Source organism: Pelodiscus sinensis, chromosome 1 (genome assembly GCF_052426305.1).
Source record: "Pelodiscus sinensis isolate ZL-2025 chromosome 1, ASM5242630v1, whole genome shotgun sequence".
NCBI lineage: Eukaryota > Metazoa > Chordata > Testudines > Trionychidae > Pelodiscus > Pelodiscus sinensis.
The window spans coordinates 235,929,045-235,953,119 of record NC_143052.1 but is presented as its reverse complement, the minus strand read 5'-3'; the positions used below and the strand labels follow the sequence as shown (position 1 = coordinate 235,953,119).

General features: G+C 43.7%; 1 protein-coding gene across 4 annotated transcripts in view; it reads right to left on the bottom strand.

Annotated features, from left to right (window-relative positions):
- The window catches only part of MAP4K4 (mitogen-activated protein kinase kinase kinase kinase 4), a 244,029-nt gene extending 220,353 nt beyond the window's left edge, over window positions 1-23,676 (bottom strand). Inside the window, exons 1-2 of one of the 4 annotated variants that reach the window (XM_075917256.2) lie at window positions 22,768-23,676; window positions 22,240-22,305 (exon numbers count right to left, since the gene is read on the bottom strand). In XM_075917256.2, coding sequence (XP_075773371.2) covers window positions 22,240-22,305; window positions 22,768-22,824 — 123 coding nt within the window. In that variant the 5' untranslated portion in view covers window positions 22,825-23,676. The remainder of the gene's footprint in view (window positions 1-22,239; window positions 22,306-22,767) is intronic. The other 3 variants (XM_075917252.2, XM_075917268.2, XM_075917260.2) reach the window with 3 other exon arrangements.
- Between the last annotated feature and the right edge of the window lie 399 nt (window positions 23,677-24,075).

Below are 24,075 nucleotides of genomic sequence, written 5' to 3'. Positions count from 1 at the left end.
CAATCACCATCCAAGGGGGAGGGGAGGTCAAGTGGTTCTTGTTATACAATACTTCTACTATTCAAGCATGGAATTTCTATCCATAGAGATTCTATGGTACAATATGGTAAGCATCTAAAATGAATCAGATGTTTTAATGAATACTTTCCTCACATATACAGTGGTGCCACATTCCCACCAGCACAATCTGTTCTATATATTTCTATATATTTTTCTCTATATTTTATACCCTCATATTACCACGTCCCATAGATTATCATTGTTCCAGCAAATTTCTGTGATGTCTATTATACCAATATCCTCAGGGCTCGCCAAGCGGCAGTGAGCACTGCTCGCCAGCCGTGCGGTTCTGCAAGCTGCACATGCGCTGATCGCGCTGCGCATGCGCAGCTCGCGCAGCACTGGCTCTGTGCTGGCTTGTAATCTCCTCACCACAGGCGAGCACATTACATGATTTGTCGAGCCCTGAATACCAGGCACTCAAATTCATCTCTCTTAGTATTTAGACATCATGCATTTCTGTACAAGCACTTATACAATTTGTCAATAGTTAGCTGTCTCCCTTCATTTGATGCGACTGCATGGGATTTTGGGGTTTTTTTTTTTTTGCTAGAACTTTTATCTGCTTAAAAAAGATTCTAAACAAATATCTGCACCAGAATCAACAATGAAATATCCCAATGCTTTTTCTTAAATTCATTGGTAGCCATGTTTGAAAAAAACGTCAAGATTAGATATTAAATGTTTTGCTAAAATTTATTCCTAATATTTGTAACAAAACTTCCCTCCAGGCATGCATTTTCAAGGCCTTACAGAGAAGTAGCATTGCAGAAGCAGATCTTACTACTGGAAGAAGCAATTTGAAGATAACAACCAGGGCCTGTTTACAGAATCAGACTTGGGAAAAATATTCAAAAAGCTGAGCAGATAAACCTACCAAGCATTTATTCTCAAGTTGTTTAAGGTTTTCCCAACCACCCACTGCGTGTGCCAACACTGGCGTCAAGTAGCCTTGGATAAAGTAGTCAGTCTACTTGTTAATTCAAAGGAAAGCTATATTTGTTCAGTGGTTGCAAATAGTGCAGAAATGAGCAAGATATCCCTGCATCCAGGACCATATTAAGTCTTGAAGTAATTAAGAGTTGCATATGCATGTACCAGGAAGAAACTTGAGCCTCAGAGAAGGGTCTCTGTCATGCACTCATATCTAACTTTTCACACACAAAAAATATGGCGACTATGTGCCTGTATAGTACATCTTTCTCAACACAAGTCAGAGGATTAGTAATTTGTCCTTTGAAAGAATCAAGTCACTGAATAAGTCAGTCCCCCAGCTTCAAAAACAAGCAGATATTAGCCCCAAAACTTTGTCAAGATTGAAGGTAGTTTGTATATTTATTTTGAACTTACTGGTTGCAGGATGAAACGTTAAAAACGACACAAATCAAGTAACCTCTACATGACACTAAAAAGCTTCTAGTCAAACAGGAACTAGTAAAAAAAGATTTCTACATTTTATTACTGTTTGTTGGTAATTTTCTATTTGGGTTCTAGCAAAGAAGAACCCTCCCCATCCCGATGACTGTTACGACCGCCAGGCCTTTATTTGTATAGTCCAGGATTTAAAATGTGAGCTTGGCATGTGTTAATGTGAGCTTGGGTCCAGGCTGGATAAGGCTTCTAAAATAAAGTTAGCTACCACATGTTAACTCCGTATCTTAAGTCCTACTCTAAGACAGGTTGTGGGAGACAGACTTTATGGGTTCACTCTGCACATTGCCGCATGGAATGACTGCTGTATGAGGGCAGAGGTCTCTAAATCGTAGGGGAGAATATTCAAGGGGCTGCATCAGAGCCAAGATCAGTTCCCTTTGCAAAGTGTTCTGACCAAGGGGCTTTCACCTCTCTGAAAGGGAGCAAAGCACTTCCTCAAGTCTCTCCCCAGCACAGTGGCCCACCAGAATGTGTCTCTGGCGTGCCACCTAGGGATGTTAAATTTCAATTAATCACCTAATCGATTAGTCAATGGAATTTCCATCTACTACTTGAATAGTCGTTAAGGGGGGCACTCGCTCTCCCACTGCGCCTCTCCCTTTGAAATGTGCAAGAGCCACCCACGTCTCTTGTACATTTTGAAGGCAGAGGCACAGCGGGACTGGTTAGGTCCCTGCTTCTGCGCCTCTCCTTTTGAAATGTACAAGAGCCGCCACAGCTTTTGTACATTTCAAAGAGAGAGGTGCAGCAGCATGGATGCCTCTGCCTCCCCTGCCCCCATGAAGATGGTGTTGGGGGAAACTGGCTTTTAAGCTGGCTCCCCACAGCACTAAGAACATAAGAATGGCCGTACTGGGTCAGACCCAAGGTCCATCTAGCCTAGTATCCTGTCTACAAACAGTGGCCAACACCAGGTGCCCCAGAGAGGGTGGACCGAAGACAATCATCAAGCAATTTGTCTCCTGCCATCCCTCTCCAGCCTCTGACAGACAGAGGCCAAGGACACCATTTTATCCCCTGGCTAATAGCCTTTTATGGACCTAACCTCCATGAAATTATCTAGCTTCTCTTTAAACTCTATTATAGTCCTAGCCTTCACAGCCTCCTCTGGCAAGGAGTTCCACAGACTGACTACACGCTGTGTGAAGAAGAGCTTCCTTTTATTAGTTTTAAACCTGCTACCCATTAATTTCATTTGGTGTCCTTTAGTTCTTTTATTTAGGGAACTAATAAATAACTTTTCTTTATCCGCCCTCTCCACACCACTCATGATTTTATAGACCTCTATCATATCCCCCCTCAGTCTCCTCTTTTCTAAACTGAAAAGTCCCAGTCGCTTTAACCTCTCCTCATATGGGACCCATTCCAAACCCCTAATCATTTTAGTTGCCCTTTTCTGAACCCTTTCCAAGGCCAAAATATCTTTTTTTGAGGTGAGGAGACCACATCTGTATACAGTATTCAAGATGTGGGTGTACCATAGTTTTATACAGGGGCAATAAGATATTCTGGGTCTTTCTATCCCTTTCCTAATAATTCTTAGCATCCTATTTGCCTTTTTGACCGCCGCTGCACACTGTGTGGAAGTTTTCAGAGAACTGTCCACGATAACTCCAAGATCTCTTTCCTGATTTGTCATAGCCAAATTAGCCCCCATCATACTGTACGTGTAGTTGGGGTTATTTTTCCCGATGTGCATTACTTTACACTTATCCACATTAAATTTCATTTGCCATTTTGTTGCCCAATCACTCAGTTTGGTGAGATCTTCTTGGAGTCCCTCACAGTCTGCTTCTGTCTTGACTATCCTAAACAGTTTGGTATCATCTGCAAACTTTACTACCTCATTGCTTTCTCTAGATCACTCATAAATAAGTTGAAAAGAATTGGTCCCAGTACTGACCCTTGGGGTACACCACTAGTTACCCCTCTCCAATCTGAAAATTTACCATTTATTCCTACCCTTTGTTTCCTGTCTTTTAACCAGTTCTCAGTCCAAGAAAGGACCTTCCCTCTTATCCCATGGCCATGTAATTTACACAAGAGCCTTTGGTGAGGGACCTTGTCAAAGGCTTTCTGAAAATCCAAGTATACTGTATCTACAGGATCCCCCGGTCCACATGTTTGTTAACCCCTTCAAAGAACTCTAACAGGTTAGTAAGACAGGATTTCCCTTTACAGAAGCCATGTTGACTTTTGTCAACAAATTATGTTCTTCTACATGCTTCACAATTTTATTCTTTACTATTGTTTCTACTAATTTGCCCAGTACTGAAGTTAGACTTACCGGTCCGTAATTGCCAGGATCCCCCCTGGTTCCTGCTCCCTTCTCCCCCTGCCATGGCTGCCTCTCTCTGATAGAGGCAGCAAGGGTGGGAAGGAGGAAGAAAGGACTACTTTACCCGATATGTATAAGCTTATCAGACCAGTCCACCAGTCGCTTACATCCCTAGTGCTGCCACCGCTATATTTACTTGTGACTCCAGAGGGGGCGGGTGATGGCAGCTCTTGTTGGCCACGCCGTTTATAGCCAATGGGGAGCAGCAAGAAGTGGTGTCCCGGTCTGTGCCACTTCCTGCTGTTCCCATTGGCTGCAAATGGCGGTCAGTGGCCAACAAGAGCTGCAATCACCCAATACCTGCAGAGATGCAAGTGACTGTAGAGGTGGGGGCCCACTAGGGACTTACCCTGGCGGACCAGATCCATCCTGCGGGCTGGAATTTGTCCAGCCTTGACTTTGCAGTACTGAAAGGCCAGAGAAAGTTCTCAGTTCCCACTCATAAACAGAGCAGGAACACTTAACACAAGCAACTTTAGTAGCTCCCCAACAGCAAGTCCTCACTCTGGTGCTCCAATATTGAGAAAGGTCTATAAAACCATGACTTGAGAGAGCAGGTGAATGAGGAAGTGCTATTTACTCCTTCACATAGCACAAGAACCCAAGGTCCCCCCCTAAAGTTAACAGCTAGCAGGTTTAAAACAAACAGAAGTACCGTAGTTTAGCGAATATAACCTGCGGGTTATATTTGTTTTTACAAACTCCCTCCTCCCCCGTGGGGTATACAAAACTTTTTTTACTCACCTGGGGGTGAATGCAGCTGCATGGGAACCGGGAGGCGAGTGTTTCCCCCAGCGGGAGGCTTGGCCTCCGAAAGCTACCAGGGGGGTGAGTGCTCTCCTGCCCCAATCAGGCTCACAGGCAGCCCATACAGCACATGCCTTGGAGAATGCCACTTCCCTCTCCCGCCCTCCCCCCCCCCCCCACTGAGAGCCCCTCCCGGCTGAGCCTTTGCTGGACTGGGGTGGAGAGCTGAAAACACCTTTGCCCCCAAAGAGAGCCGGGGCCAGATTGAAAACAGCACGCAGCTGAACAAAGGGGGAGTGGAGGGCAAAGTGTGCCCGGGAGCCCAGCTCACTCTCCGGGAATGCTCCAGAGACAGGGCAGAGGCATCCCCAGCAGAGGCGCAAGGGTCCCAGCCTGGGCTGACAAAGGGAAGGAGCCCGGAGCCCTGTCCCGGGCGGTGGGTGGCCTGTGCCGCAGATGGCTGCAAATCGCCCGCGCCCCTTGGCAACCCGCTTGCAATCTCCCCTGCGCCCCTTTGCAAATCCTCCTTGTAGCCCCTTTGCCACACCTCGGAGCAGTTGCAGGCATGGGGCTCAGCGGCCAGCAGCAGCAGAGGGAGGCTGCAGGCAGCCACACTGCAGAGGAGCGGGGGCAGGCAGGAATATATCCGCACCTAAATAAACCCTGCACCCACAGGTTATACTCTTGAGCAGGGTATACAGGGATTTCTCATCTCAAACGGCAAAAACCACAGGGTATATTCGCTAAAAGACGGTACTTCTTCACACAACACAGTCAACCTGTGAAACTCCTTGCTAAGTGATGTTGCAAAGGCAAAAAGAATAACTGTGTTGGAACAAAAACCTAGGTAAGTTCATCAAGGACAGGTTCATCAATAGTTATTCGTCGAAATTGTCAAGGACACCATCCCATGCTGTGGGTGCCCCATGCCCTCTCCCTGACAGAAGCTGGTACTGAATGACAAGGGACAGATCATTTGATAAAAACCACCCAGCTCCTGTTCATTCCCTCTAAAGCCACTGTCAGAAGACAGGATACTGGGCTAGATAAACCATTGGCCTGACACTGTATGGCCATTTAAATGTTCTTATATCACCACAGTTTCAAGAGACAGAGAATTTTTTCACTTCTCCAAAAGAAGTATAATGCTGCATTTTCCTTAGAGGCAGAAAATATCTACCACATCCCCCCTCACTCCAGTGAGGAGAGAGAGCGGAAGGGCATAACCTCCTCTCTCCCAGTGTCACTCCCCCGCACAGAAGAAACAAGGCTGGAAAATAATTGTTACTGCTTCCTCTTTCCCAGGATCCACTTTTGGGGGTAAGATGTGAAAAGGATACAAGAACAAGAAATGGAAAGGAATTAATGTACAAAAAATAAGAACCTTTATAGTGGTAGAACCACATGTATTCTTGAGGTGTTGCACCAATGTAACCACATCTGTTTTTAAACATTCACAGTTAATTGATTTTAAAATTGCAAAGCCCTGAGAAGGTCCTTTAAGAAGAGGAAGTAAGATTGAAAAAGAGGGGGAAAATGAGGAAAAGGTTAACACAGGGGAAAGAAGAAAAATACTGCAAATAGAGAGCTGATAAGAGGGGAAAGGGAGTGCAGGGGGGACATTTGAAGAAAGGCACAATTAGCAATGGCATTTTTCTTTAAGGGAAGATTAAAAATACAAAAATACTGGAGTGAGGCACTAAGTCACGGGACATATTAGGGACATCAAAATGTGTTTATTTTTGTAAATGTGAATTGCTGAAATTTTCAGCAGTTACACATTTACATGGTGGCGGTAGCTGATGCTCACAGGGAGCCAGCAGAACAAGGGAGGATGGAAGGAAGGAAGGGAATCAGTATGCGTTGGGAGCTGGCTTGAAAGCCCGCTCCCCACATGTACCATCCCCTGCCTGTCACACTCCCCCATGCTGCTGCTTCTTTATCAGAGGCAGAAGCGTAGGGGGCACACAGCTCCACAGGATCCAGTGCTCACAGGAGCAGGCTTTTAAGCACCGGCTCCTACCTGCCCCCTCCACGCTGTTGCCTCTGTGGGACGCAACAGTGTGGGGGAGGGGCAGTAGCTCCATGGGAGCTGTCACATGCAGGGAGCTGGCTTAAAAGCCAGCTCCTCACACACACTGGTTCCAGCCTCCCTTCCCCCTTCCTGATACAGAGGCAGCAGCGGGGAGGGTTGTGTGTAAACTTGAGGGTTAAGGCTCATTGGTTAACCGTGTCCATGGGTACACATTGACACCCCTAGGTCACATTATAGAAATACACATTTTACATGAAATGAGATGAGGAAATCTAGTCTTCCACAAAAAAGTGTTAACTCCTTTTCCATGGACCTAGTTCTCACACTGGAGCCAGATCTGTTTTGTGTGTTTCCAACGGGGGGGGGGGGGAGGACACAGTTATATGAACACATACTCACATGCTCTAATACAAAAGATTTGTTCATTGTTACACTGTACTATTATATTGTTGGATTTTTGCTTCAAATGATATTTACATGTATAAATCATATATCCATCCAATCTGCATAAATTGTTAGAAATATTCTTACAGCTCAATAAAATAAGAGAGGCAATTTCATTCAAAAACATTCAGATCATGAAACCAGGTATTTGCTGAAGAGTAGTTCATTTTCAAGCTCTCCTACAGGACTCTCATATAGGATTTTTGCATTGTATAAGTCAGGTGATTTAATTCAGTGGTCCTCAACTTACTTTCATTTGCTGACCCCCTAAAATCTGGTGTACAGTCGCTGTAGAAAGACTGAAAATGACTGAACAAAATTCAAGTAAGTCTTTTGCAACTCCCTTAGACAGGGACCACAGATACAGGGGCCCCTCCCTGCCCATTGAGAACTACTAGTTTAACAGATACAGCCTTCTGATTCAGACGCAAATCCCCACTAAATTACATGTGCTGTCTCCAACATGCTTCATAGCAGTCCAGGGTCTCTCATAAAAGAAACTCAAGGAATTCAACATACTGAAGTACATATATCAAGCATGCCTCTAAAAGAAGAAACACATGAGCAGCCATTCACAGAATCATCTCTCACTTACACAGAAAGAATGGTGTCCCAAGGTCAGATTATAAATATGGCTCTACAGGAAGAAGTTTGAATTGTTGCTAGCTCCTGTACTTAGTCTGTGGAAGAATGAAGAAGAAATGAACACTTCTTTGGCTGACAAGCTATAAAACCCTTTTACTACGTAAAATACTTACTAAAACCAGTGTAGTCATTTCCACTATTAGCTATTAACGTAATTCATCTGGTAACTGCAATACAGTTAATAGAACCTGAATAAAATGTTCCTCAAAGGAAACGTATAGCCATTTCTTCAGCTAACCTTGATCAAATGGCAAGTTTCAAATGGCAAATGGTTCTAAGACAAAAATGGCTTTATGAGGCTCCATTTTTATTAGAACTTTGACTCCAGATCAAATGTGGTTAGTTTATAGTAAAAAGATATTTGGTTTTTCTGCTAATTGCAGCCCTGTTAGATCAGTCTGAGTTTTGTTCCTGTTTCTAAGGGGTGGGGTTTTTTTGTTTGTTTTTTTAACCACTTCTTGTGCACAATCACAAGTTATCAAGACTCTGTGGGCAAAATCATGCTTTCATCGCTAACACCTGTGCAAGCCCACACTTCAAAAGGTTTGCTCAGGTGTAATATGTTTGAATTTGGTGAACACTTCTCATGACAAACAAGAAGAATAGAATCCAGCTCAGACTCTCAGCTGTGTTGACTCTGCAGACTTAACTGAGGCAAAGAGTAGTAAAATACCCTTTTATTCATGAAGGCCAATACGCAAGACTCAGTCCATCTGTCACATCCAAGAGGGGATGCCATTTTGATTCAGATTTCTGACTAGAACTGCATTTTTAGGATCTATGCAGTTACTACCCCTTTCATTTAATTTGTCTGTTCTTAAGTCAAACAGTAAAAGCACTTAGTTATGCACCAGCACAATTACATTCTGCACAGCTTCCAACACAGGTGCTTCTAATACAAATCTATACAATGTGTCCAAATGAAAGTTCTCTAATGGAACAAAGTAACCAACACTGCTGAGAGCATCTGCAAACCTCTGCTTCCTTACTCCCTCCCACAATTCAAAACATTTGAAAAGCTACAGATGGGAACCCTAAAGTAATACACTCTGCATAAGGCTCCCTTTAGAGCTACAAAACGAGTATTTTGAAGAACCACACAGCAGAGCAGGCACTCCACGACAATGCCCAGAATTCCCAGAGAAGCAGGCACCTTCATCAGCAACTGAAATTCCTGTGGTCAACAAAGAATCAGTGTACTTCTTCAGCTTGCATAAGAGCTGCCATTATATGCCATTAGACCAAGGATACTCAACATGCGGCCCATTTGTTTGCAGCTCGCGATGTGGTTTGAGTTGATAATTCCTGAACTGTTGTGAAGCCAAAACAAAAAAGTAGTCAATATAGTGGTCTTTTTATGATATGCTTTTTTGTAGTTTTTTATTCCTGGACTGTCATTGCTCATTAAAAGTGCTGTCATATGGGTGGAAATCAGGTAAATATTGCATTGTATTAATATCAGCAGAACTGACTTGAATGGAGCGTGCGTGTTGTAGAGTTGTGCCTTAATTTTTATATTCATGCCCATCAGAGTGAAAAAAGCTATTGAGAAGATCATTTTGATTTTTACTTTTTTAGGGGGGGAAGGGAATGTGTGCCTTCTCCAGTACTTACATTAAATAAGGTTTTCATTAATTTGCTACTGAAAGCATTCCAGGGATCTGTAATAGATGAAGGGGGGGAAGCAGTACAGTAACTATTAATAGACTGTCATTCTTTCCTCCCCCACAAGACTACACCAGAAACACATGGGAAGGTGGCAATTTAAACAAGAATAATGGAATGATGCCAGCTCAGCTTAGTGAAATTTAAAGAACCTACATAATGCATTCATGTAAATGTACAAATGTTATTCTGAATGTCTATGTGCATGTAATATATAAAATGACACTTAAAAATATTGCTTAAATAAATCAAGGGTTTTTTTGGTTTTGTTTTGTTTTACAGTAGAGGCTTCCCTACAGCTCTCGACATAGTCCTTTGTGTCTACATCTTGTGATACAGGACCATTAACTGAATCCTCCATAATATCTAGGTAAAATTGGTAAGTTAAGCACAGAGCGGCAACTAAAAATAAAATCCAGAAATACTTGCATTTTTGGTTTAACATGCATGATCAATTTAATGCATTCTTAAACTTTTTCCAAAAGCCACCAGTATCTCATCCAATAAAAGTCCCTTAGAATTATCATCCTTATGCAATACTGACCTGAACTGCATAGGTATACCAAATTTTAAAAGTTTCACTAACTATTGGTTAATAGCTTATTAAGGGACAAGGGAAATTATCCATGTTTTTTTTAAATGACTGTCAAACTTGATTTAGTCAATTACCGTGGGGAACAAGAATGAAACACAGTTGCACCTGGGCAGTTAGCCTAAGAAGCACTGACTTTAGAATAGGCCACATAAGCAGTTGTCTATGGCAGCATCTCTAAAAAGGCACAAAATTAGTAAGTGAAACAGAAGGTCAATATTGAGGAGGTGTGCCACGCACTCAGTAGAAAAAAATCCATTCCATCCAATCACCCAGGAGCTTTTAGCACTTCCAGAGCTGCCTACAGAGCTCAGACTTCTCTGATTTGAGGATACTGTAAATGTCACAGCTCAGTTCAGTTATTTAAAGGAGAATGATGGTCTTATGATTAAAGCACAGGACTAGAAGGGAGGTGGCCTGGATACCAGCTCTTCCTCATACTTCCTTGGTGGCCTCAGACCAGTTTTTCAATGTCACTGCCTCAGTTTCCCATAATCTCATTCTGTAGAAAAACCATTTAATAATTTGCATAGGGAAAGATGTACACAAAAAGACTCCATTTCATGTCAGATTTGTCCTGGACATTACAATTAATCTGATTGTTCAACCTTGCAAACGGCTTTAGGAAACAAAATGATTCAAGAACACTCATTGTGGTTGTCCCAAGGGGTGGGAAATGTACTACTTTTGGGGGGAAAAAAAGCTGGTGTTAATTAATAGATTCCGATTTACAATGGATTAGAATTTAAAAATAAGATTCACAACGAGATGAAACTCTTATCAGTTTGGTTCTAGGCTAAAGGGTAGTATGCACTAACCAAGCTGAAAATCAAAAGCTAGTTTTGTGGAGTGAAAGGTACCAGGAAAGCAGAGAAGCTTATCTTTGACAAGATGCACAGATTCAATGTCATATTTATCCTCAACTGATCTACAGTCTTTTAGCCATGTTGAATGTAGGTATTCCTATTTCTCTATTCCAGTGTTTCCCAAATGGTGTTCATGGAACCCCAGGGTTCAGTGAAGTGAAAATAAGGGTTCTGAGAGAAAATTCCATTATAACACTTTATGATTTTTTTAAAAAAATGAATGTGACTTTTGTTTTTAAACATGTGCAATTAAACTAAAAGTTGATCTCATGACCTTGTTTAGCATTTATTTATTATTATCCTTACTTATTTGTTGTCTACTTTTTCAGCTCCATAGATTAGACTGTTATTAGGGGTTCCACAAAATTCTTTTGAGTTTAAAAGGGTTTCGTGGCCAAATAAAATTGGGAAACACTGATCTATTTTAAGACAGTAAATAAATAACACAGAAACAAACAATAATCAAGTCTTGATATAAGCACAGTTTATCGAGGAGAAAAAAAATTCAAAAACCTTATTGCTGTGGATATAAGAGAGGAGGCAGACAACATGCCTGTTTCTAAAGCAAGAGCTTCTCTCCGTCAGGTTCCTGAGGAATTCTACAAAAATAAAACAACCTATTTTTAAGTACCAAGTCTTAATATAGGTGTGACAACTAAGTAGTAAAGAGATGACACTGGCTAAAGAAAATAAAATTCACTCCTTGGCAAATACATACAAAATAGGTCACCTTTCTAGGATTCTTAGATCAGGGGACCTTCCATTTCACCGACAGGTACTCAATTTGCAAATATAGACTTCCTCACTTTTAAATTACAAAGATGTACTAGAACGACCACACATCTTCTGCTCCTTCATAAACATAATAAAAGCAAGAGAAAGCAATTAAGAGCATAGTGTCTAAGTGTACTTTCAAAAAAGTAATATGAATCCAGTTAAGAAGTTGCAAAATACTGAGTTTCCAAAGGGTAGCCATGTTAATCAGTTTCAGCAAAACCAAGGAGTCCAATGGCACCTTAAAGACTACCACATTTATTTGGACATAAGCTTTCCTGGGTTGGAGCCCTCTGTCAAATGCAACAGAATATGCAAATTAATGAGTGAGCATGTCTGTGTACAGCGCTCATTCTGCAATCCATTTTCAAGACATGAGCCCCCTCAGGGCCGGCCCACAACATTTTGGCACCAGAGGCAGGGAGTTAAAATGACGCCCCCATGCCACCTTTTTTCCTGCTGCCTGTTATGTCTCTTGTGCCTTCCTTCCTCCAGCACAGCACTTCACCACCTCTGTGCATCTGGTGCAGAGAGAATACATATGCACCAGCAGCAGACACAATTTTCTACACTCTGGGTCCTAGTGGCACTGTCCCCGTCCCCCTCAGTCCGGTACCTGAGGCCACCTCAGTTTGCCTCATGGTAAGGCAAGCCCTGAGCCCACTGCGAAGAAACTAATGATATACAAAGCACTATTGATTTTCTGGAGAAGCACCAAAAAAAAATGCAACTAAGTCTTCCACTCCGAAAATACAACACACACACACCCCGCCTTTTTTTTTTTAAATTCAGACACTACTGCATCAATTCTCTAGAAGGGTATGTACTAAGGACGTTAAGAGACGGGTAACCAGCTAATCGCGTAGTCCATAGAATTTTTATCGACTACAGGCAGTCCCCGGGTTACGTACAAGATAGGGACTGTAGGTTTGTTTTTAAGTTGAATCTGTATGTAAGTCGGAACTGGCGTCCAGATTAGCCGCTGCTGAAACTGATCAGCGACTGATTCCAGGAAGCCCGGGGCAGAGGTTTCCTGTAGTCAGCAACTGGTCAGTTTCAGCAACGGCTGACTTGGGGACGCCTGGGGCAGAGCAGCTGGGGGACCAACCGGCAGCGCCCCAGCTGCTGTACCACAGGCGTCCGGAGCAAAGCCGCGGAGCACGGGGGCAGCGGGACAGCCCAGACGCGCCGTGGCTGTCCTGCTGTCCTCGGGCTCCGCGGCTTTGCTCCCCCTCCCCCTGGTCTGCAGACCAGGGGGACGGGGAGCAAAGCAGAGCAAAGCCGCGGAGCACGCGGCCAGCAGACAGCCCAGACGCGTCTGGGCTGTCCGCTCCCGCGTGTTCCGCCGCTTTGCTCCCCCTCCCCCTGGTCTGCAGACCAGGGGGAGGGGGAGCAAAGCAGAGCAAAGCCACGGAGCAAAGCAGAGCAAAGTCTCCAGACCAGGGGGACGGGGAGCAAAGCAGAGCAAAGCTGCGGAGCACGCGGCCAGCAGACAGCCCAGACGCGTCTGGGCTGTCCGCTGCCCGCATGTTCCGCCGCTTTGCTTCCTCTCCCTGGTCTGTTGGAGACCAGGGAGAGGGAGGGCCCCGTTCGTAACTGCGGATCCAACGTAAGTCGGATCCGCGTAACTCGGGGACTGCCTGTACATGATTAGCTGGTAAGGGAAGGTGCTCTGTCCCAGCTTTCACAGGATCTGAGACCTACCCCCATGGCAGCTCTGCAATTTAAATGTACTAAGAGCTAGGCTGCCTGCCTGCCCGGCTCTTAATACATTTAAATTGCAGAACCGCAGCAGGGGAAGGTCCCAGACCCAGTGGGAGCTGGCAATAAGCCAGGCTGCCTGCCCAGCCAGGGGCTGCTTTGCAGCATCCAACCTACCCCTCCCACACATGCTGCTGCCTCTGATGGAGGCAGCAGGAGGCGGCGGGGTGGAGAGGCGACCAGGCAGCACCACAGAGACGGTGCTGGGAGAAACCAGCTTTTAAGCCAGCTCCCCCCAGCACCTGCTCCTGCTTCCTTCTCCCCTTGCTGCCTCTGATAAAGAGGCAGCAAGGGGTGGGGAGGGGAATGCAAGTAGTCAACTACTTACTTACATCCCTAGTACGTACTTTACATTATTACAGCAGTATGTATCAGTGGTGCTACAGTGAAGGGTTTTCAGCATTTCCATTACTGTATGTACCCAGACCCTTGTTTTCAGGACACTCCACCACAAGTATTTCCTACTGGTGACTGAGGGTAGGTGATGAGAGGCCTTAAGTTTAAGGAAGCCCCCAAGACATTTGTAACTTGAGCCATGACACACCTGATATTAGTAAAACACATGGCTATTACAACAGAATAACTTTAAACTGACAACGTTCTTTTCAACATCTAAGGGGAGATATGGCCCTCTGTCTCACCTCCAGTTGCCTTGCTAAAGTAGCTTAGCACACAATTAGATCCAACTGCTCCATGCAGTAGACTGTACTAGTACAGAGTTAAAAGACAACAATTTCTAATCCATATTTAGACACCAAGATAAACAATCTGATTTGCAAGGAGAACCCCCAAATTTCTGCAAAAGCAAAGGAAGCTGTTAGTGCACTTAAAAAAACTAAAAGTGTCAGGCCCGCCACTTTTGGTGGAAGGGAAGAGATCTATCATATTAAGGTAAACATAATTTATTGGACAAAAGTCATCATGGTTTCTGTAAAGGGAAATCCTGTCTTACTAATCTATTAGAGTTCTTTGAAGGGGTTAACAAACGTGCAGACAAGGGGGATCCAGTAGATCTAATACACTTAGATTTTCAGAAAGCCTTTGACAAGGTCCCTCACCAAAGGCTCTTGTGTAAATTACATGGCCATGGGATAAGAGGGAAGGTCCTTTCTTGGATTGAGAACTGGTTAAAAGACAGGAAACAAAGGGTAGGAATAAATGGTAAATTTTCAGAATGGAGAGGGGTAACTAGTGGTGTTCCCCAAAGGTCAGTCCTGGGACCAATCCTGTTCAACTTATTCATAAATGATCTGGAGAAAGGGGTAAGCAGTGAGGTGGTAAAGTTTGCAGATGATACCAAACTGTTCAGGATAGTCAAGACAGAAGCAGACTGTGAGGGACTCCAAGAAGATCTCACCAAACTGAGTTATTGGGCAACAAAATGGCAAATGAAATTTAATGTGGATAAGTATAAAGTAATGCACATCGGGAAAAATAACCCCAACTATACGTACAGTATGATGGGGGCTAATTTGGCTATGACAAATCAGGAAAGAGATCTTGGAGTTATCGTGGATAGTTCTCTGAAAACTTCCACACAGTGTGCAGCGGCGGTCAAAAAGGCAAATAGGATGCTAGGAATTATTAAGAAAGGGATAGAAAATAAGAGACAGAATATCTTACTGCCCCTGTATAAAACTATGGTACGCCCACATCTTGAATACTGTGTAAAGATATTTTGGCCTTGGAAAGGGTTCAGAAAAGGGCACCTAAAATAATTAGGGGTTTGGAACGGGTCCCATATGAGGAGAGGTTAAAGCGACTGGGACTTTTCAGTTTAGAAAAGACGAGACTGAGGGGGGATATGATAGAGGTCTATAAAATCATGAGTGGTGTGGAGAGGGCTGATAAAGAACAGTTATTTATTAGTTCCCTAAATAAAAGAACTAAAGGACACCAAATGAAATTAATGGGTAGCAAGTTTAAAACTAATAAAAGAAAGTTCTTCTTCACACAGGGTGTAGTCAACCTGTGGAACTCCTTGCCAGAGGAGGCTGTGAAGGCTAGGACTATAATAGAGTTTAAAGAGAAGCTAGATAAATTCATGGAGGTTAGGTCCATAAAAGGCTATTAGCCAGGGGATAAAATGGTGTCCTTGGCCTCCGTTTGTCAGAGGCTGGAGAGGGATGGCAGGAGACAAATCGCTTGATCATTGTCTTCGTCCTACCCTCTCTGGGGCACCTGGTGCTGGCCACTGTCGGCAGACAGGATACTGGGCTAGATGGACCTTTGGTCTGACCCAGTACGGCCATTCTTATGACCTAAATTGAAAAAGTGATCTCGTGCTGAAAAAGTTGGAGACCGCTGCTGTAGGTAATGATCTACAATGATTTCTGACCTTGTTAACCCATATAATGCAAGTGAATTTTCTCACACTCTTGGATGCCAACATTATCCAGAGCAAAGAGGAAGTGAGAAATAATCTTGTAAGAGCTGGCATATGATCTTGGCACCATACAGACTAACAAATATATTATATCATGAGTTTCATGGGTAAAACCCACTTCATCAGATGAGTTGGAATGGAAATTACAGAATCCAGACTGTGTGTGTGTGTGTGTGTGTGTGTGTGCGCGCGCGCGCGCGCACGCACAAAAGCAGTTACCTGTCAATTGTAGGACGAGTATTAATCACGTTAATTGAGTCAGGCTAGATGTGTGTCCCAGTCATAGCTTTTGATGTGTAAGTGTGGATATCAAAGGCAGGGAAATTGCCTTTGTAGTGTGTTAACCAGTTACACACTATTCAATTTTATTACTCCATTTCTAGGAGATAGCTAGATCAAAGGAAGAATTGTTATAGTGATCTACACCAGTGGTTCGGTCAGCCTAACCAGAGGACTCAGGACACAAAATTGTTCACAGTTCTGAGTGCCTTTCTAAGTGCTGACCAGGCCTGAGTTAAGCAGCTAAAACTGCTATTCAAACTACAAACTTCACTTACAAAAACTTCTAGGGAGAAAAGAACACTAGACTGCAAGAGAGAAAAATCTGAGTTCAAGATTTACACTAAAACAACAAAAGCAAGATAATATAAAAGCCCGATCACCTCTTCTCATGCAAGTGGGGGCCAGGAGAAAGACATCTTACATAATGGTCCCATTCTGGAGCGTCTCCTTCACTAGCCCATCTAGAGGCAGAAAACATACGTCACCATGGCTGTAGAGAGCAGACTACTGTCGTGGAGTATCCTTTGTCTCTGCACTGATGGTGCCCCTCTGGCTCCTTGGCTCCACAAAGAAAAATACAGCCTTAGTCTGTAGTATCCTGTCCTTGTAAACTCCATGGGGCACTGCTGGCTGGCAGGAGGGCACCTGTGTGCATAGCCCTCTCCCCACAACCTCCTCCCATTCAGGCCCCCCAGCCAAAGGAGGGACTTCTCTGGACCCTGGGGAAAGGGAACAGCCCTAACAAGCACAACAGAGTGAGCTGGGTGTTGCGAGACTTGGCCTTAGCAACAACTGTAGACATGATAATATACTACAAATAAAAGTAAAGCAGGCACAGGAAAGGGTTTAATCCAGCTTCTCCTGAACGCAGACAGAATCTTTCCACCGACTTTTAAGAGTCAAGCTATTAATATTGCATTCCATTACAATAGTATGTACAGGCCTCATACAAGATCAGGGCCCCATTGTGCTTGACACTGTACAAACCAATGCAAGGGACAGTCCCTGCGCCAAGTGCTCGCAATTTGATGTAAGACAAGATACAGAAAAGCAGGTCTGACAGACAGATGGAATGGGGGAGGGAGGCTGACAATACCAGCAAGAGGAACATGTGGTTACCCACAATTAGCAGGTTGTATTTTTTTAAATAAAAGCAAATATCAGTAATCCCCACTGGCCACCTGCCTACCCTTTGTATATTTAATTAAAATTATTGAGGGGGAGTGAAGGATGATCAAAAAGTTCAGTGATCTTTCTTTTGAAAATTAACTCAGAATACATTTAGCTTTAGGAAGAAGAATACCATTTTTCTGCATCACAATGATTTTGGCATTGCTGCTTCCTCCTGAGAAAACCCATCACTACACAATTGAATTCCCCCAGAAAGTAAGAGAGCTAAAAAGGAGGGCAGCTCATCCTTAAATAAGCTGGTCTGAGCCAGTTCATGAAATCAAGTGACATCATTGATACTGAAACACAGTTTGTCTTCATAGTGATAAGACTGGAATTGTATTCACATTTAACATCATCATTAGAATTCACAATGTTGTCTGTTTACTAGCAGGAGAACAAAAAAAAAATCAATTGGCTATTAGTTAGGAATATCAAGCTCAAAAAAATGAAGCCACTTTTTAAAATAAAACTGCATTAAGATAACAATAGGGTACCCTTAATGAAAGAAAAATCTCTCTCATTTTTAAACTTATTTTTAAATAATCATTTACAATCATTATATCTTACATCATGTCCTTTCAGAAGCCAGAAGTTAGACAATATGAATCATTTACATGCAGTTTGGAAGACTGTGACAGAATTCAACAAAAGAAGCCTTCACTATGAATTAACTCTCACAAGGCTCTTAGAAAGCAACACCAGCATGAAATAAGGGTAATTAGAACTTTCATCCCTAATTTTGAGCTTCCTAGCACTGCTCCATTATGTCTCTAACCTACCAGGGACCCTTCTCCCCCTAGGAACTAAAGAAATATGAGGTCTCAAAATACATGTGTGAAGGAGAAAAGTGACACCAATGAACAAAATCTTTAAGATGTTGATATCTTTGTTATCTTTTTTAAAAGTGCAAGAGAAAAATCACATTATCGTACTCTACATGCATTTCCCATTGAAGTTAATTTATAGAGTATGTATCTATAAACAATGTGTTTAAACGGATCTGAAATTAATAAGATTCTTGAAGGGTCAAGGAATATTCTTAAGTTACATAGCCCTGTTTCTGTATGTTTTACCAAATCAATAAACAGAGTTTGCTACCAGACTTAAAGCTCTCAGATGAAATATGGTGAACATTTTCATTTGGGGTGAATGTTACCCTTTAATGTAAGATTTACAATTGCGATGTGGGGAAAAAAAATTTAATTACAGAAGTGCAAAACTGCTCCTGCAATATTTGCAAATGATCTCCAGAATTCTAAAGATGTGTTGCCAAATCAGTGACTAAATTAGAGCTACACTTAAGTGCTCTGATAAAGTTGGACTGAGTTAAGGACCAGAGGCCACACTATATGAAGGCTTCATTGTTTCAAAAGACAGAACAAAACCAACCCCGATAACACCATTTTCCTGCTAAATTCCATGCCATTTGGGTAATTCCCTGTGAGTGTACAATAGTAGTTAAATAAAGAGTAGAAACCGTGGTAACACTCAGTAACTTCAATAACTACATTTTTCTATTGTTTGTTTACAGAAAAGGTATTGAAGGCTCCAAAATATAAACAAGGCAAACACAGGGTAAATTTTCTCAACAATTACATCAAACCATTCAAACTTTTTTTGTGCAAGAAGGGAATATATGCTTATGGGCAAGTCTCTACATGCCATTTAGCTCAAGATCAGCTGATATCAACCTGTTAAAGAGAAACTCCTCTCTCAAAATCATAAGAATTTTTGCTCTCTAAAATGTGTATTATTTTTTAAGCAAAAGGCCTAATAGTTATCTACATACGTCCACGGTAATTCAGAGGCTAACTCTCCTCACCGTGTCTCATAAATGTTAATTCTTTTCTCCCTCAACTAGAACAAATACCATTCACTCAGAACACCTTCATTCAGGGATTTCTTATTATTCTTTTTATATTTCAAAAAACACTCAACTTCTAGACAAGTTGAATTTTTCTTTCCTTCAGCTATGAAGTTATCTTTTGAGGGACTGTTAATCTTTTAGACTCTGTGACAAATACTAATCAATTAACTAATCACCCTCTACTAAATATACAATTGCCAAAGAATTTCCATCTTAGTCACAAACAGTGCACTGAATCTCATGCACAGTTTTTTCCTATTCACCTTTGCATCACATGCTTTTCTTAAGTGCAAACTGAGTCTCCCCAGGGCAATGCAGAGGCATAAGCAAAGCTATGAAAGAAAGAAGAAAAATGGGGGAAGCTGCTGATTTCAAAAGGAGCAGCTGGAAGCTCTTTGGCTCCAAAGTTAGCAGGCAGTGTGACACCACAAAGATCCACCAAAGTCCATGTGGCTGCATGCGGGTGAAGGCTCTGAACATGTGCTGCTCATTTCAGGACTGGAGTTTATATAGGCACCTACAACATGGTTTAGGGGCCTAATTTTAGGTGCTCTTAAAAAAAAAAAAACCACACCCCTTGGGCTTATTTTCTTACATGCAGGGAAATGTTCCAAAAGAGCACTGCTGAGGTTGAGAAGGGAAGAGACTGACAGATACGTCTATCCCTGTCCCCTCCCCAGTCTGAAATGAATGAAGATCCCTAGAAAGGCAATCAGCATAAACAGTCATGTATGTGTTTATAAGCTAGACAAAAAGACAACAAAATACACTGCCTTGGGGTAGTCTCTGCAGCCACAGAAAGCCAGACAACCATATCCCTCTGGTTGGGATGGCATGTCAGGGACGGCAACACACAAACAAGGAAATAAATCAAAACAGCCATGTCTGAAAACTTCTACCCGTTGTTTGTCAAATGGAAATACAATTTTCTGGCATCAAGGCATGTACTACAACCATTTGCAGTCAAAAAGTAAAAACTATAAACATCAACATATTACAAGGATGGAGCTGAGGAAAACAGGGGCACACACTGTTCAGTTAGTGTCAGAGGGGTAGCCGTGTTACTCTGTCATTGAAAAACAATGATTAGTCCTGCAGCATCTTAGAGACTAAAAAAAAAAATACAGATGGTATCATGAGTGGATTGTGCCCACGAAAGCTCACCATACCATTTACTGTTCAGTTAATCACTTATTTTCCAAAAAAGTCAAAACTTTTTATTTAAAAAAAAAAAAATCACACTCATCTTTGAATGACACTGGATTTAAAAAAAACAAAAAAAACAAAGAACCAACAGTAAAACCAGGAGGAAATAAAATATTAATTTAGGGCTCTATGTTGCATTCTCTTCACACTGAAAACTCAACTGCACAAAAATCTCAGAATGACACCATTGTTTATATTTAAAAAAAAAAGCCCTATGGCATGTTTTGGACAAGTGTGGTGTGGCTATACTAGGACTACATACAGTACCACCCCATTAGTCAAACACCATCTAGTGTCAGAGAGGTTTCCTTCTATAACAAAGCAGCATTTAAATAACTTCTAGACTGCAGTACCCAATCACCTTTTCCCAAAGCAATTACTGGGGGGGAGGGAGAGATATTATATCTCTTTTTAATACAGAAAAAAATAACACTTGTTATGCAGAAGCCAGAGCTCAGACAAACGTCTGTTAGCTTGTGTGTCATCGGAGTAAAGTGACTGCCACTTAAATCTGGTATAATTTTCTATTGTTTCAAATTCATATACATATTTGTTCAGCTTAGTTTTTTAAAACAGGTTGCCAAGAGTATTCTAGGATACTTAAACAAAATGAAAAATTTGCATCCATTGTCAGTTAACCCAACAATGAGCACACTAATTAACTTAAAAGTATTATCAGGTAAGTCAGCTAACAATGTGCCAACTGCAATAATTACAAAGGGAGTTTACAGTCACACACACACCCTACTTTTTCTTTTAAGGAGGGCTCAGGTGATGCAAGCTTTGTGGGCAGGAAGATGACAGAAAATAATTATTAAATGGGTTAGCCTGAGGGAGATGTCAAAGGTCAGCCTCCAATCAATCTTCCTATCTTACTCAGGCCTGTTGAGCCATATGGTTTTCCAACTTTGGCACACAGAGACAGCCAAATTACTTCATTTCTACTATTAAAATTTAACTTGTATAGCAAGGAGACACATGCTGTCTCTCAAATCAATGAGACTAACATTCACCCTTTTAAAACAAACCTAAATGCATTTTGTTAATCGAAGACACACCAAACAGCTTATTTAGCCATGTAATGATGGTAAATTGTCTTACTAATAAGAGAAAACAATGTTCTGTTATTTCCAATTACTCTCCCTCCAATCCCTTGCATCTGAACATGAACAATTACTGACTTCTTCAATCCTTACCCCATTTACTATACTGTATGGTTATTCACTATTAATCACTCATAACTGCTGCTCCTTACAAAGTCATGCAATCTCAGATTTACTTTTTCCACTTACTAAACACTGTACAAAGTAGAGCTGTTTCACACCCACATGAGCAATATCTTACTTCTCACTATCCTCTTTAGCTACCCCCCACCCCCCAAATCATCCACTTGTCAAACAGGTTATTCTCGGAATGCTGAATTTATCTCCAGACAAATAAATCTGTCCTACTTTGGTTGCCCCCCTATCACTTATGCCCGCTCCCCAGCAGGAAATGATGCCACACCACTTAGCCTGGACTTTGCATCTTAAGAATTCTGAACGTTTTCAGCAAGGCAAACTGGTCACAATTTTAAGTGAAGTCAATGCTTTGTTTAAACACAGAAACAGTGTCTGCCATTAGAATCCTTCTGATTTTTCAATGAGCACATGTCTACTTATATGGACCCTTATCAGCACAGTATACTTGGAGCAATCATTTGCTTTGTTCATTTTATAAAATAAACCAGGAAGATCATAGACCCAGTCAGAAGAGGTAACTCTGAAGTCATTTGTTCCCCCTTTCTGAATCCCAGTAGTGTCAACTGAAAAGGTAGACGTTAGCTGCTCTGTCCAGAAGAGATTTTTTTGTATTGTTCTTAACTTTTGTGTGCAGCCTAGGGGGCCCTGCCCTCAGATGTACAGTAAACAAAGCAGGGGAGTAGGTGTTGTGCAAAGAGAGATAGAAGAGAAATTGACACAAACCTTGTAGACTTGCCCATATGTGCCATTACCAACTACTTCCACCAGCTCAAAAATCCCAGCTGGGTCCTACAAGATACAAGAGGGGGGATGGGGTGGGGGAGAGAAGGAGGGTTACATTTTTTGCAAGGCGCTGGCTCATGGCAGAGAGAGTCTTGTAAAACAGGGTCTGGAGCGAGAGAGGATGTTGGCGGTGCAGCTGTTGCGCCCTGTTTTTTCCACGCACATGCCAATACATGCAAACAAAGGAAAGCAGCTCAGGGCTGAACTCTCCCCCCTCTCCCCACACACACACACACGCGCGCGCGCGCACCCCCAAGGAGCTCCCACTCCGGGGGGGGCGGGCCAGCAGCAGGCCGGCCGGCCAGCAGTGTCCCTCCCGGGCGGCAGCTGCCCCCCAAGCTGGGAGCAAAGCCCCGCCACTCCTCGGCCCCCACCCAGCCCCGCCGCGCTCCGGGCTCGCCCTAACAAAGCCCCGCCAGAGCGCTGCCCCCGGGGTGGGCGGCGGAGGCAGCCCGGCCCCGCACTCACCCGCAGGGAGGAAAGGTCGATGTCCACCAGACTTTTCGCCGGAGAATCGTTCGCCATCTTCCCTGCTCTTCGTGTGTCGGTGCGCGCCGGGCTCCCAAGCCCCGCCGGGCGGCTGCACGAGCTGCTGCGCCCGCCTCACGCCAGCCCCTGCTGCACGGGGCGAGAGGCAGCGGCGGGCGCTGGCCGGGCTCCCGGCGAGGGAGCTGGGGTCGGGAGGGTTTCCCCCTCCCCTGCTCGCTTCAGCTGGGGCGAGCGTGTGTCGGCAGCGGATTTACACCATGGTGAGGCGGCGCTGGCAGCTCCCAGCCGCTCTCTGCCCTGCACGCCCGGGCACGGGCATTACACAGCCAGCGCCGCTCCGCCAGCCCCGCTCCGGCATAGGGCGCTCGCACCCGCCCGGCGCGCTACCAAGGAGCGGTCCGCGGGCGCCCTGCTGCTGCTCCTCGCCGGGGCTGCCCGGCTCCGGCACCCGGGCACAAGGCACTGGGCAGGGCGCTTCCGTGCCGACCTGCAGCGCTGGGCTGAGTTGCGGGAGTGAGACAAAGATAACCACGGGAGGAGGAGAAAAGCGACACCAAAGAGACCGTGGGCAGAGAGCAAACAGCTCCCCCTTTCCTTCTCCGGCAGGAAAAACCAGCGGAAACACACAACACCCCAAAGCACTTCTGGGAAAAAAAAAATCCTCGGCTCCTCTCCCAGCCTCGGCGTGTGAGTGTCTCGGCGGCTCTCTCCCTCTTCAGCAGGGGTGTGGCAGAGAACAATAGATAACTAAGTCCGGCCTCACTCCGCGCCGCTCAGGGCGCTGCCCTGCCTTGCCCAGGCGAGGGCTGGAGACACACATCACACCACCCCACCCCCCTGGTAACAATACACGCTCCAGACGCGTGTTAGCCACAGAGACCCAGCCCAGCGTCGTCTAGAGCAAATCCCCAAGGCTAGTCGAAGGAGGAGGAAAGCAGAGGAATTCCCAGATCAAGGTTGAAAGGGCTCGCAGATATTGTCCAGCTCTGAGGGACACATCAGGATGAATAAGCATGTTTGCCCAGCACTTTGAACGTGCACAACACTATGGAAGGGAGAAGCTGTAGTGACACCTTTCCATCAGCCTTACTATATCTGCTTCTGCATAATGGAAGGATGAAATTAATTTACCCCTTGAGGGCTGCCAGCAGCGTTGTTATAGGGATCACAGCGCTTAGCTGAGTTGCACAGAATGTAAAAATGTTTTTTATGCTACTTTTATTAAGTGACCAAAGGGTATTGGGGAAACATGGTCTACTAAACACTCTTACCAGTACATTCCTAGGA